The following is a 15,937-nucleotide window of genomic DNA, read 5'->3' on the forward strand; positions in this document are numbered from 1 at the left end:
CCATCCTTCAAATAGATATTATGCTATCGAAAACTAGTCACGCTCACGCACACAACGCACTACTACTTTATCCATATATTTTATTATGAGAACCTTTCTCCACATTTCATTTGATACTTTCTCTCTAATTCCACAATAAACAAATAAATAGCCCCAAAAAAACTCTCGAGTCCGTACGATAATATTCCAAATACAAATAAATTGAAACAAATTAACGAGTAATTCATTTCTAAGAACACGTGGATGTAAGAGAGGAACTCAACTGTCTTTGTAAGTATATCATTTTCCTTACGCGCGAATTCAAGCACCTTTTCCCTACGTGCCAGTTCTATGGTTAAGAAATGGAAAACTACTGGAAATTTGTTTTAGACCGAAATTATAAGTTATTTTGTAAAAAAAATTAGGTTTAATTGCAGTTTTAGCCCCCTAACTTTCTCAAAGTTGCAATTTTGGCCCCCTAAGAAAAAACTACAAAACCGCCCCCTAAGTTTTGCAACTGTGGCAGTTTTGACCCTCAAGGCTAATTTTGACTCGGTCTACGCTGACGTGGCACCCTAAGTGAGGTGCCGTGTGTCATTTTTTTAATTTTTTTTTTGCCTTGGGGGGCCAAAACTGCTACAGTTGCAAAATTTAGGGGCGGTTTTGTAGTTTTTTTTTCTTAGGGGGCCAAAATCGCAACTTTGGGAAAGTTAGGGGGCTAAAACTACAATTAAGCCAAAAAATTATTATAAAGAGTACAATATGTGCATCCGTAACTTGTGGTCTGACATCAAACTTTTTAATGTCTCTGCATCCGCAACTTGTGCATTAGCCGTATTTTTCCGTAATATCAATTTTTTTTAATGATGCCAACAACAATTTTTATTATAGAATTTTTTTTTTTTAGGGATATTATAGAAAAAGTTATTTAAGGGTATAATAATATTAGAAGAAAACTGTCATTTTACGACATATTTGGCACAACTGTTGCAATGTTGCTTTTGTAATGAGTTTTGCAACGGTTGATTCGACAGTTTGCTCAACTGTCGCAATGTTGCTTTTTAATTCTAAAATGAAGAATGACTTAGAGCGCGAATTGCAAATGGAGAGCGCTTCTTCCAAAAATATTGGCTCCCTCTCATCTTTATTTTTCAGAAAAATAAATAAAAAACAAAAGCATTTCACTCCCAAACCCTTCTCACTCCCAAATCACTTTTCACTTCTCATCATCAACGACCAAGGTAACCGTACCACGCCGTCTTACGTCGCTTTCACCGATTCTGAACGTCTCATCGGTGATGCTGCTAAGAATCAAGTCGCCATGAACCCTATCAACGCCGTCTTTGGGAAAGACGTGACTAATGCAGAAAAGAGAAAATCTGTAAGAAAGCTAAGATTACCACCATCATGATCACTGCAAAAGAAATTCATACCAAATTCTTAAGTTCAAGAAAAATTAAGTTGTAACATATAAGATGCATTTTTATCAAACTAGTGAAGTTACAACTATATGGCAAAGAAAGAATAACTCGTTATAAATTAAGAATGCTTGAAATTTAGGCAGCGAAGCATTAAGTTTGATTAAACAATATTAGTAGAATTCCTCCATATATAAAAAATGAGAAAATAGAATTGGAGATAATTGACAATATCTATTTTTCACAATTAATATCAACATGTAGCAAATAATCTAGCTATTTTTCATTTGAATAAACATTTTTATATACAAAAGGTAGGAGATAGCTAGCAGAAAGAATCAAAACTAGTTCGGTAAAATATGTCATACTCATTCATTCATTCAGAAATGCACTGTATCTTTTCTTTAGTTACCCACAAATACATTGTATCTAATGAGCCAAAAGAATGCCAAATATTATTGTAGATTGGTATTTCTTTTGTTTGGATAGACAATGAAATAAAGAAGAAAGACAAAAAGATGGCCCTACAGGTATTTTGTCCAATGATTTGTGAAGAAATGTGGAGAGAAAAGCACACGCTCAAAACCTATGGGTGAATGACAGTGATTTTCTGATATAATAATAACACCAATCTGTCGTACAAAACAGACTAAAGTATAAATTTAATTTAGTTAAATTGTAAATTTTTTATAGTTAAATTATAACCTATGGGTAACTTTCCTCTATGACGGTTGTTCAATTAGGATTTTGGATTCTTAAACCCTAATCCCCTTAAAGTCTAACTCATAATTCATGTTAGGTACATCATTTCCAACCCTAAAATTCTCGCACTAAGAATGCTTATTTGATCATGTTTTAGACTGACCCAAGGTCTAATTTTGTCCGCTCAGATCTGATCCGAGTTCACTTAGCAGACGATATCACGCGATGGACACACTCTAAATACACCAGATCACAATGGGCTGAGAGTTGCTCACCAACTCGCAAGTTCCTCACGTCTATGCAAGTCGATAGTTGCTCGCCACTAATATCGGGAGTTGCTCCCGTCCGTACTTGCAGGCACAATTGGCAAGATAAGGCTTACAGCCAAACCCTACTTCACCACAATTTATACCCAAGTTTTAGCCTTAGGTCAAGTATGACATTTCTTACCCACATTATATCTGCATTACTCTTGAACCCCTCACTTACTTGAGTGTCAGAGCACGTGCAAGTACACGACCTTCCTACGGTGGAGAAGGACCGCCAACAGACTGGGGTTCGAACCGCGACAACCGCATATAATAATACATTCTACCCAACTTATTCTTGGTAAAACTTGGTGGTTTGATTTATATATTTCATTTTACCTCATTAAAAAAACAAACCAAGATTAAAACAACAGTTCTGATGATGCCTTGGAAACACAAACCAAGAACACTCTTCAGGAATTAGGTACTCAAGTACCATAATAGCCTTTACATGTGTCACTCAGAAACTAAATGGCATGTCTCTTCAATCTTTCCCTCGAAACGTGGGCATTTATTGCTGAATGACAATCGACCAACTTCCTGACAGGGGAATCTTTTCACTCGATCAAGATCAAACGAGCATCCATCTGCCGAGCATAACCCAGCAACTGGCAAACCTGCCCGGCCGTGGGACAAATGTGTGAAGAGTGTGGGGAGCATGTTTCCTCACGCGCTCGCCAGATCCTCACTACAACACAGCTCGCTAAGGAGACCAACTCTCAAAACCCGAGGCATCCTCATGCCTCTCAACAGTTTGAACCAGTCTGTATTTGAACTTACTCTCCCATTATTCACCTGCTGAATACGAGAACAGTCTTCATTGCATCATCCACGAGCAGAAAATCTCGCCCGCCCTTAACTCATCGCTCTTTGCCAAAAACAACGACTTGGGGGCTACTGTTCTGGACCGGTCGGAAAGATCTTAGGCCCACTTTCGTAGGCCCAACCCAAACCAAGCCCAAACGCTACGTTTGGCATATTACTCGCAACACACCCCTTCCCCGTGAGGGGGGGTGCACGGAGCAAAAGAGACCAGTTCAAACGAACTGCAACGTCTCTTCCCACGTTCCCGTGAATCTCTCTCCGGCGGTTACATTTCCCACGATTTCGTAACCACCGGGAACACGTGTGCCATTACAACGGCTCTGCAGCCACCCACATCTATATATAGGGGACTCATAACAGTCCCCAAGGTAGAATATATCTTCTCTCTAAACCCTCATTCTCTTATCTCTACTGAGCGTCGGAGTACCTGCAAATACACACCTCCCCCCCCCCCCCCCTCGTCGTTCCAAGAAGCATCCTTGAAGCTCTCAACCACCACTTAAACCACCACATTTAAAGGCACCGGTAGTCACCTTCTGATCAGGTATAATCACATGTGATCATTTTGCATCAATTCAAATCATATAATATTCAAGTGATTCACATGATCGGTGTACTGATCTAAATATCACCTTATACAACTGAGAAATTCATAGTTTATCTATTTTTCAACTAGTTTCTTGCATCATAATGAATTCGGGATAACCCAACCGGTATTGCTGACGATAAATTTAATATAATATGTAAACTTCTGGTTTACATTTACAATAATATATGTTTCATTTATTCTAATTCATTTGAAACAATAATGAACAACAACATAATTCTACCCAAATAAAATTAAATAATGAATATTCTAAAATCTTGATTAATCTTTAGCATTACCATAACTATAGCAATTATAAAATAAACTAAACACGGAATTTCTTGAACAAGTACAAATTTATAAATCATACAATTTTTCTTTCAAGGTACTATTTAGCCACACACAACTTACGAATAAAATATCTTTCTAAAGTTTGACATCTCCAAAATGTAAATTATATGTGACATCAAAATAAAATTAATTTATTTCATAAGAAAAAATACATATCTAACATAAAATATGTTGGGTATTTGTGTTGGCTGCATTATTGCTAAAACAAATATCCTTGTTCTGTAAGTTGGAACCAAAGTTTCAACATGTGGTTAGGCAACTCCGTAAGATGTTGGATACAATGTTCCAACATCCTGGCATGGTTTAGTGTGCCTGGGTTCATGCCTATATGTACGCGTGCCCTTTATTGTTTAAGGAAACAATATTTCCTTAACTTATTGATCAAGCAACGCGCATATCATCTAAGAATCAGCTGTGGAATATTTCTTAAGTAGATATTATATTTTAGGAAATATTTATTATTGTTTGGAATGATCCTATAAATGTTCCGACATTTTAGGAGTTTTCAGATTTGTTTCTGATTCTTGTTTTGCAGATTAGCTGAACCGATCTGCAGTGTGCTGAAGCCCAATGAATTATTTAGCCCGAGCTGCTTCAGTATAAAAGGAAGACTTCAAGACCTAATTATTTATTCAAGTCGTCATTCTAAAAGTTTAGATTTTTAGGGTTTGAGTCTTCATGTATTCTGCTCTTATATCGTTTGTGATGCAAGTTTAGAATATTTTACTGTGTGCCTTTCTTGTATCGCCCGTGATACTTGTTTAGGACTATGTGTGTGAGTTTGATACTCTTGTGCACTACACCGAAGTTGTGAAACAAGGTGCTAGTTGGTGGTGTTGGAACGTAACTTCTACTTTTGTTTTGGTTGAGGTCTGATAGGTCACTGGGGCTGTGACTGACCATTAGGATAGTGAGATGGGATCTCAGATCTAGGAGTTCCTAGGTTGAAGTCTATACGGGTAGGTCCTAGGTCATATAGTGTAAACGAGGAGTTTGCTGAGAGCTATTGAATAAGGACTACACTAGTGGATTTCCTTCCTGGCTTGGTAGCCCCCATATGTAGGTGTGTTGTGCCGAGCTGGGTGAACAAACTTATTGTGTCCTTTACTTTTTTGTCCTTTATTTTCTTGTTTTTATTTCTGTTTATCACGTGATGTTGAAACATTAAACGGAACATTGCAAACGTTAAAACATCTGACAAAACATATTAAAACAAGTACGCTAGAATTTCAATTTGCATCAGAGCAGGCACCCTGCCTGTTTTAGGGTGAGCTCCAGGGAGTTCTATTCTAGCATCATGGACAAGGAAGGTGGATTTGTAAACAGGCCCCCTCTATTGGATGGCTCAAACTATGATTACTGGAAATCATGCATGAGTTCCTTTCTCAAATCCATTGACAGCAAAACCTGGAAGGCAGTTCTGAAAGGTTGGGAACATCCTGTGACACTTGATGCTGATGCTAACATGACTAATGTGTTGAAACCTGAAGAAGAATGGAGTGCTGTTGAAGATGAATTGGCTCTTGGAAACTCAAAGGCATTGAATGCTGCTAAAGATGCTTGGGAGATTCTCAAAACTGCACATGAAGGTACTACTAAGGTAAAGAGTGCTAAATTCCAACTCCTTACTACAAAGTTTGAGAATTTGAGAATGCTGGAGGATGAAAGTATTCAAGATTATCATCTAAATATTCTTGATATTTCAAACTCTTTTGAGTCTCTTGGATTTCTGATGAAAAACTAGTCAGAAAAATTCTCAGATCTCTACCTAAGAGGTTTGACATGAAAGTTACTGCTATTGAAGAGGCTCAGGACATTTCAAGTTTGAAGGTTGATGAATTGATAGGGTCTTTGCAAAATTTTGAAATAACTGTCAACAGCAAAACTGATAAGAAAGGCAAGGGGATTGCTTTTGCTTCTTGTGTAGATCCTGATGAGTCACAAGCAAATCAAGAAGATGATGAAGACATGGCAGAGTCTCTGGCACTTCTTAGGAGACAGTTCAGGAAAATTTTCAAAAGGTTTGACAGAAGGTCCAGGCCAAATGGTCAGAACATCCGACCCAACATTGACAATCAACCTAGTAAAGAGAAGGTGACAAGACCTGATGAAATGAACTCTCACTACAAAGGAGTACAATGTCATGAATGTGAAGGGTATGGTCACATCAGAACAGAATGTGCTACTTTCCTAAAGAAACAGAAGAAAAGTTTGGCTGTGTCTTGGTCAGATGAAGATGACTCAGATGATGAGGTAAAAGCTGAATCTGCTAATCATGTCTCTGCCCTAGCTGGTAGAATTATGTCAGATACTGAGTCTTGTGAGGAAGAAATGTCTTATGATGAGCTTGTTATATCCTACTATGATCTGATGGCTAAAAATAATGAATTAACCCAAAAAGTAGAGGAACAAGCAAAAGAGATTGCACAACTGCAGGATGAAAGGTTTGATAATCTGGCACATATCTCAGAACTCAATGATGAATTGTCAAGGTTGAACCATCAACTAGAACATATGAAAGAACAGACTGGAATGAAGATAGTAGAGTCAATGTTCAAACATCCAGAGGAACATCAGACTAAGAAGAAATCAAAGTCTTGGGTATGTGATCACTGTAAAGAGAAGAGACACATTAGACCCTACTGCTTCAAGCTGCATGGAGAGTTCTTGCATTTTCAGCAGAAACTATCCAAGAAAGGATGAAACCACAGAAGCACCAAGACTGGGTTAATTGCTCACACATCTCTCAGAGCATCATCTAAAGAGGACTAGTATTTTGATAGTGGTTGTTCAAGACATATGACTGGTGTAGAAACCTATCTGGAAGATGTAAGACCTTGTGTTACCAGCTATGTCACTTTTGGTGATGGAGCTAAAGGAAAGATTATAGGAATTGGAAACCTAATTAAACATGGGTTGCCAAGACTTGATGATGTGCTACTAGTTAAAGGATTAACTGCCAATTTAATTAGCGTTAGTCAACTGTGTGATCCAGGACTACAAGTAAACTTCACCAAACTAGAATGTCAGATTTCAGATGAGAAAGGAGAAGTACTTATAAGAGGCACAAGGTCCAAAGACAATTGCTATCTTTGGGTATCTCAGGAAGAATCATTCATCTCAGCATGTCTTTTAAGCAAAGAGGAAGAGATCAAGTTGTGGCATCAAAGCTTGGGTCATTTGCATCTGAAAGGAATGAAAAAAGCCTTGTCATCAGAAGCTATTAGAGGACTACCAGATCTAAAGATTGTTGAAGGAAGCATATGTGGTGAATATCAGATTGGGAAACAAACAATGATGTCTCATCCAAGCAACATCTAAAGTTCTTGAACTTCTGCACACGGATCTGATGAGACCTATGCAAGTTGAGAGCATTGGTGGAAAAAAGTATGTTCTTGTTGTTGTTGATGACTACTCAAGATACACTTGGGTGAACTTTATTAGAAAAAAATCAGATACTTTTGATGTGTTCAAAGATCTGTGCACTCAATTGCAAAGAGAAAAGGACTGTGGCATTGTAAGAATTAGGAGTGATCATGGAACTGAATTTGAAAATGCAAGATTTGATGAATACTGCCCAGGGAAGGGAATCAAACATAAATTTTATTCTCCTGTAACATCTCAACATAATGGTGTTGTGGAAAGAAAGAATAAAACTCTTCAAGAATCTGCTAGAGTCATGCTTCATGCTAAACATTTACCTTATCGTTTTTGGGCTGAAGCAATGAACACAACATGCCATATTCACAACAGAGTTACTCTAAGATCTGGAACCTCAACAACTCTCTATGAGTTATGGAAAGGGAGAAAACCCACCGTTAAATACTTCCATATGTTTAGTAGAAAGTGCTACATCTTGTCTGATAGAGATTATAGGAGGAAGATGGATCCCAAGAGTGATGAAGGAATTTTTCTGGGTTACTCTACAAACAGTAGAGCCTACAGGGTTTTCAATTTCGAAACTGAATCTGTGATGGAATCTATTAATGTAGTGATAGATGATGTGCCTAAAGAAAGGGTTCTTGATGTTGATGTTGATGTTGAAACACCTACTCAGGAAACGAATGTACCTACCCAGGTGAATGAATCTGAACTAGAGAAAGATGAAAATGAAGATACTGGGCAAGATCAGATGTCCACTACTAAAGGTCCTTCTACTAGAATACAGAAGAATCATCCTCAAGATCTAATCATTGGGAATCCTGATCAAGGAATCACAACCAGAAGGTCAGTTGGAGTCATTGCCAACTCTTGTTTTGTGTCCAAGATTGAGCCTAAGAATGTCAAATAAGCCTTAACATATGAGTTTTGGATTGAAGCAATGCAAGAAGAACTTAATCAATTTAAAAGGTGTGAAGTGTGGGATTTAGTTCCAAGACCTGAAGGTGTGAATGTGATAGGTAACAAGTGGATCTTCAAGAACAAGTCTGATGAACATGGGACTGTGACCAGAAACAAAGCAAGACTAGTAGCTCAGGGTTACACTCAAATAGAGGGTCTGTATTTTGATGAGACCTTTGCACCTGTTACTAGACTGGAGTCCATAAGATTGTTACTAGGTGTGTCTTGTATACCCAAATTCAAGCTGTTTCAGATGGATGTTAATAGTGCCTTTCTGAATGGGTACCTGAATGAGGAGGTTTATGTTGAACAGCCTAAAGGATTTGTTGATCCTAGCTTTCCCAATCATGTGTACAGATTGAAGAAAGCTCTGTATGGCTTAAAGCAGGCACCTAGGGCTTGGTATGAGAGATTGACAAAATTTCTTGTTGATCAAGGGTACATGAAAGGAGGTACAGACAAGACCTTGTTTGTAAAAGATGATAATGGAAGACTAATGATTGCACAGATATATGTTGATGACGTTGTTTTTGGGGAAATGTCGAACAAGATGGTTCAACATTTCATTCAGCAAATGCAGTCTGAGTTTGAGATGAGCTTAGTTAGTGAGTTGACCTATTTTCTTGGTCTTCAAGGTAAACAAATGGAGGATACTATCTTTATCTCTCATAGCAAATATGCCAAGAACATTGTGAAGAAATTTGGTTTAGATAATGGTGGTCATAAGAGAACTCCAGCTGCCACTCACTTGAAGCTGACAAAGGATGAAAGTGGTATATCTATTGATCAAAGCATGTACATAACCATGATTGGGAGTTTACTATATCTTAGTGCAAGCAGGCCAGATGTTACTTTTGCTGTAGGTGTGTGTGCAAGGTATCAAGCTGAACCAAAGATGATTCATCTTACTCAAGTGAAGAGGATACTGAAGTATATCAATAGCACTAGTGACTATGGAATCTTATACTCATCATGTGAAAACTCTAAGCTGATAGGCTACTGTGATGCTGACTGGTCAGGAAGTGCTGATGACAGAAAAAGTACCTCTGGAGGATGTTTCTTTCTAGGAAATAATCTGATTTCCTGGTTTAGTAAGAAACAGAATTGTGTGTCTCTGTCTACTGTTGAAGCTGAATACATAACAGCTGGGAGTAGCTGTTCTCAACTTGTTTCGATGAAGCAGATGCTGAAGGAGTATAATGTTGAACAAGATGTTCTAACCTTATACTGTGACAATCTAAGTGCTATCAAGATCTCCAAAAATCCTATTCAACATAGCAGAACAAAGCACATTGACATTCGACATCATTTCATCAGAGATCTTGTTGAAGAAAAGGTTGTGACACTTGAACATGTAGACACAGAAGAGCAACTGACAGATATTTTTACCAAGGCTTTAGATGCTAAACAATTTGAAAATCTAAGAGGCAAGTTGGGAATTTGCCTGCATGAGGAGGCCTGATCATCTGTGGTGTGAGGCGTGTTGTGAAATCTCTACTTTTTGCACGTCTTTGTATTGTGAGGTATACAAGCAATGATGTACTCCTGATGTTCTCAACAATTCCAGTTTGACATATTTTGTGGCTAAAAAGGGGGAGAAAAATGGTATATCTATACTTCATATGCCTTTCTGTATATGTGCTTGTCTGCATGTATCTTATGTCTGCATTAAATCTAATGTATGCCTGAATGTTATACCTACTATTTTCATGTTGTTGCATTTATTTTGCAACTATGTCAGGTTATGTGTAGATGTTGACATTTATGTTGCAACATCTTGATGGTCTTAATGATAATCTGAGAATCTGTTCTCAGTATTTTTTATGTACATGTGTCCTTGTTGATGTTCTCTGGAATGTTGGAACATGTCTAAGAAGACCAGTGTAGATGTTAGCACTTGTGCTACAACATCTCTATGATGCTTCTGAGAATCTATTTTTCTCAGATGATGTACATGTTCCCTGCAGCTGCTCTATAAAAGGTTGTAACATGTCTGAGAGACCCTGTGCAGATGTTGGCACTGAAGCTGCAACATTTTGATGTAATTCTAAGAATTTATCTTTATTAGAATTTTAAGTGTACATGTTTCTTGCTGCTTCCTTATATTATGAAACATGTCTGTGTGTATGTCTGCTAGTATATATATGCTGATAGGTTTGCTAGTTAGTGAATATTCTTTGAAAGTCTTATGCCCAGATCCTGAATTTATTCTGTCTATGCATTAGGAGATTTTTGAGTAATTCAGACTTTATGTATGCATGTATTCAGGGGGAGTACTGGAATATTCTTGTAAGTAGTCACTCATAAGATCATATATTCAGGGGGAGTGATACTTTTATGTGTGCTTGTGCTAAGTCCAAGCTGGGTGAAGGATGTTGAGTCAGAAGTTCAGACATCTGTTTCTGTCACTTGTAAGTATGGGAATTTATTTTTCCCTTGCTTTTTTATGCTGTTGGTGATAGTACTCTGAAGGCATCTAAGACTGTCACATGTAAGTATAGGAATTTATTTTTCCTGTGCTTCTATGGTTGGTTGGTGACAGCACTCTGTACGTATGGGAAATTTATTTTTTCCTTGCCTCTATGTGTGGCAGGTACTCCTGTCTGACGTTCTGAAGGATGTTGGAACATCCTATATCTGTGTGGGAATTCTCTTTCCCTGTCTGTAGCATTGGGACTTAGTTTTCCTCTGCTCTTGATAGAACTTGCATCTCTCTACATCTGTGTGGGAATTTGTTTTCCCTGAATGTAGCATAGGAATTTATTTTTCCTCTGCTCTTGTGGTAAAGGATGTTGGAACATCCTTTGTACAAGAACTTATGTTCCCTAGTTGTAGCTTAGGAATTTATTTTTCCTTTGCTCTTGAGACTATGCTATTGAACTGATCTGTTGCTGCATGTCTCTGAACTAGTGTAATACCTCTACCAGCTGAAGCTGTAATTGAAGACTCGTGAGGTATTCTATGTATGCACACTCTTGCTATCTCTAGAGTGATACTACCTGCAACTCCTTCTTCTTGAATATGCGTTCGTGATGACTTGAGGAAGTGTATCTAAGGTATCTCTGTAGATTCTGTGTGCTAGCTGTTTTTTCATGGGTGTGTGTTCATGCTATTGGAGAAATGGTATTTTGTATCCCTCTGTTTTATAAGTATTGGCCTAATTTGTTTTAGCCAAAAATTTGCCAAAGGGGGAGATTGTTGGGTATTTGTGTTGGCCGCATTATTGCTAAAACAAATATCCTTGTTCTGTAAGTTGGAACCAAATTTTCAACATGTGGTTAGGCAACTCTGTAAGATGTTGGATACAATGTTCCAACATCCTGGCATGGTTCAGTGTGCCTGGGTTCATGCCTATATGTACGCGCGCCCTTTATTGTTTAAGGAAACAATATTTCCTTAACTTATTGATCAAGCAACGCACATATCATCTAAGAATTAGCTGTGGAATATTTCTTAAGTAGATAATATATTTTAGGAAATATTTATTATTGTTTGGAATGATCCTATAAATGTTCCGACATTTTAGGAGTTTTCAGATTTGTTTCTGGTTCTTGTTTTGCAGATTAGCTGAACCGATCTGCAGTGTGCTGAAGCCCAATGAATTATTTAGCCCAAGCTGCTTCAGTATAAAAGGAAGACTTCAAGACCTAATTGTTCATTAGAGCCGTCATTCTAAAAGTTTATATTTTTAGGGTTTGAGTCTTCATGTATTCTGCTCTTGTATCGTTTGTGATGCAAGTTTAGAATCTCTTACTGTGTGCCTTTCTTGTATCGCCTGTGATACTTGTTTAGGATTGTGTGTGTGAGTTTGATACTCTTGTGCACTACACCGAAGTTGTGAAACAAGGTGTAGTTGTTTGTGTTGGAAGGTAACTTCTGAAGGTGAGAAAAACACAAGAAGGGGGGTTGAATTGTGTTTTAGAAAAATTCTTCGTTTCTCCTAAAAACTGAACACACTGATCAGAAGCTAAGTGAGACAGCTTCTGAAGTGATAATCAGAATCTAAATGCAGCGGAATAAAACAGAGAGAGAGAGAAGAAGAACGACACAAAGCAATTATACTGGTTCCTTCCACAATCCGGAAGTAGTCCAGTCCCCCTTGCACTTCCAAGGAGATTTCACTATGAGTAATATCTGATTACAAATGCTCAAGCACACAAGCAAGAGACTTCCAATGCTCAAGCACACAAGCAAGAGACTTCCTTTGCTCAAGAACACAATCAAGAGACTTCCTGCTCAAGCACAACTGCAAGAGACTTCTTAACTAAACAAAATTACACAGAAAATTGTTTAAGGTTGAACACTTGATATACAATCAGAGGTGCTCACAATACAAATCAGATACAGACTCAATGGACTTAAGAATTTCTAAGATATGACTTGAGACACAGAAATTCTAAGTGAATGCAGAACAATTTCAGCAGAGGTTTGGTACTTGTGAAAATCTTGTGAGTCTTTCGTTCAGCGTTCTTGCATTACCAAATCTCTAGGTCTTCACTCCTTTATATAGAGGTGTGAAAGAGACGTTGTGAAATTGCCAGCGCACCAAAGAGTCGTTGTTGAAGCTTGATCTTTCACCAATGATATATTGCCTGATTTGGTTGTTGTCCTATGAAGAACAAATTTGAAATCCATTCCTTATCCAAAGGAACATCTATGCAGGCGAAACCGTATTCTGGAGCTGTTTTCTTGTCCTGTAGCGTGGACACAAAACAGAGTAGTGGAGAACGTGGTTGTACAATTCGTACAAAGTACAATGTCAACGCTTTCGTCCAAATTGCAAACACACGCCTTCAAACACCTTTGAAATGACCGTTGCAAACTCCACTAATCCTTTGTTTGTGTTTTCGAATCCAATAGACAGCTTTTGCATTGATAATTCTTCAATTCTTGATTCTTTGCAAATCCAGTTGATATTCAGCTTCTGGTGAAATGGCTTCTGATGAGGCAGCTTCTGATGATGCAGCTTCTGATGATATGACTTCTGCAGCTTCTGATGACGCAGCTTCTGATGATGTGGCTTCTGGACCTCTTGTCTTCAGAAGCACTATTCTTCAGGAGCAGCTTACTTCAGGAGCGCTATTTCTTCAGGAGCAGCTTGACTTCAGGAGCGCTTTTTCTCTTCAGTAGCAAGTTGCCTTCAGGAGCGTCCAAGCTTCAAATTTTTGTTGTTTCCATAGCTCTTTATTTGCTCATTCAGAACCAATGATGATGTAACTTTATAATTATGGTCCTGTACACTTGAACAAATATTAGCTAGTCCAATTTACAATTTTTAATACCTTGTTATCATCAAAACCCTTTAAGGTTCATTGTTAAACACATTTTGTTCCAACAATCTCCCCCTTTTTGATGATGACAAACAAAAGTATTTAAAATTGATCAATTGTTGTTAATCTAATTAACAAGTTGACTTTGGGGTTCTGAGGTTTGTAATTTCAGAATCTGAGGTTTGTAAGCTCAAACTCCCCCTGAGTCTGATAGTCTTTAAGGTGAGGTTTGTAAGCTCCCCCTAAGTTCTATCCAGGTTAATTAAATTCATTTTTCGCACAATAAAAAAATATCAGAGCTTAAAAACAAAATTGAATCATTGAAAGAATTAACTTATAGATAAGAAGAATGGTTCAATTAATTTTACTTGAATTTTGATACTCCTTCGTTCGTTCATAGCTTATACCAATAAGGTAAGAATGATAGAAGTTTTTCAAAAATTTCAAATGCCATTAATGGGGCTCAGAGCCTTTAAATACTTGTCACATATACTCCCCCTTTTGTCATTATCAAAAAAAATTAAAATAAGCATAAAAGACAAAAAGATTTGAGAAAAACTCAAACAAAAGAGAGTATACAAGAAATTAATCAGATCAAAAATAAATGAACATGAATATCTAAAATATCAGAAGCAGCTAAACAGTCAGAATCAGTAAGCATTCAGAAGCAAAGAGAATTAAAACAGAATGGTTTCAGAAGCAAGGACTAGGAATTTAAAACAAACAACAAACAAAAAGAAAAACACAAGGGTGTGCAACTAAGGGTTGGTTTGATGTTGTTTCTTCATCTCCTCCATTTCTTCAATCTTCTTCTGCAACAGTTCTTCAAGCTGTTGTTGCCTCTGGAGAAGAGCCTGTTCCCTTTCCTTAGCTTCTTGCTGCTGCTGTGCCATCTGTTTCTTCAGAAGCTTACACAACCTGGCTTCTCTGGTCAAGTAGTCCGTTTCTGAGAAGAAAGGCTGGTTTGCCAGGAGCAGTGTAGAACTTCTTACTCTGAGACTCTGATTCAGATGCTCCATTAACTTCCTGACAGAAGCTTCCTTGCTTCTGAAGCACTTAGCCCTTATGCTTTCAATTAGCTCAGTTGCCCGGTTCTGAAGAGATGCCCAGGAGTCATCATATGCACTTGTGAGATCAATTGTCCTTCGTTGATCCACAAGATTATGCAACTGACTCAGGATTGAGAGAAGCTCAGAATTAATATATCTAGATTCCAGGATGTTTGAGGGTGGTTGTTCAAGGATTTCAAGATCAGAATCACTGATTTCCAAATCTTGAACAGGGTTAGGAACTGGAATGGTAAAGTGTGTTTGTGTGTTTGAAGATGAAGGCTGGTCAGAGGCAATGTGAGTGGTAGAGGTTGAGGCTTGAACATTGACTAGAGAGATGTCAACATCCATGGGAGTTGGTTCTGGGGAGTGTTCAGGTAAAGGTTGAAATTCAGTTTCAGTTGGTGGTTGTTGTGGTGAAGATGATGTTTGAGTGTTGAGTTGGGGGTCAATGGTAGCTGTTGGTGATTGTGGGGGTGTTGTGGGTTTATGTGGTTCAGGTGTTTGTTGATGGGGGTTTTCTGAAACAACATTTTCAGAAGCAGCTGCTTCTGGAGTTGCTTCAGAGGCCTTTTCTGAAGTAAATTTGTCTATGGGTAACTCACCTGAGTAGTGGAGAGCAAGATTGTCTAAGACAGAAGTGTCTTCTATTGGTTCAGGTGCTGATGGTGAAGAGGGTGAAATGGGGAGAGAGGTGACTGGAATCTGAATTACCTGATCTGCAGGGCCAGCTTCAGAAGTGATCTTTTGTGGATCAGCAGCTTGAGGAACTACTTCTGAAGTTCCCTCTTCTGGAGCATTTTCAAAAATGAGCATCATATCGTCTTCCTCATTGTCTTCAGTAGGCTTACCAGCAATGGCTCTTACTTCAGCCAATTTATCTTTGTAGAACCTATCACAATCTTCCAATCCCAAGGCCTTGAGCTTTTCATCTCTTTGATGAATGTATTGTGCTTTTTGTTCCTTTCTGTCTGATATAAGATCAGAAGCACGTTCATCTGCCATCCTTTTCCTTATTGGAGTCATCTCAACCATAGGACTCACAAGTTGAAGGGGAGCCTTCTTCTTCTTCAGCTTGGGATCAGCCTCTTCTTTCTCCATTTCTTCA

At 38.1% G+C, this 15,937-nt stretch overlaps 1 protein-coding gene and 1 pseudogene across 2 annotated transcripts; both read left to right on the top strand.

Annotated features, from left to right (window-relative positions):
- The first annotated feature begins 6,968 nt into the window (after window positions 1–6,968).
- On the top strand, window positions 6,969–7,490 carry LOC146916442 (uncharacterized). The gene has a single exon (XM_085721637.1). It carries the CDS (start codon window positions 6,969–6,971, stop codon window positions 7,488–7,490), a length of 522 nt encoding a protein of 173 aa, XP_085577763.1.
- Window positions 7,491–9,315: 1,825 nt separating this feature from the next.
- On the top strand, window positions 9,316–14,385 carry LOC146916443 (secreted RxLR effector protein 161 pseudogene; annotated as a pseudogene). Its single transcript, XR_015013824.1, has one exon. The product of XR_015013824.1 is annotated as a secreted RxLR effector protein 161 pseudogene (transcript).
- The last annotated feature ends 1,552 nt before the right edge of the window (window positions 14,386–15,937 follow it).

The sequence above is a fragment of the Medicago sativa genome, chromosome 6 (assembly GCF_051527215.1).
Source record: "Medicago sativa cultivar Bolivia chromosome 6, Bolivia_mono, whole genome shotgun sequence".
NCBI lineage: Eukaryota > Viridiplantae > Streptophyta > Magnoliopsida > Fabales > Fabaceae > Medicago > Medicago sativa.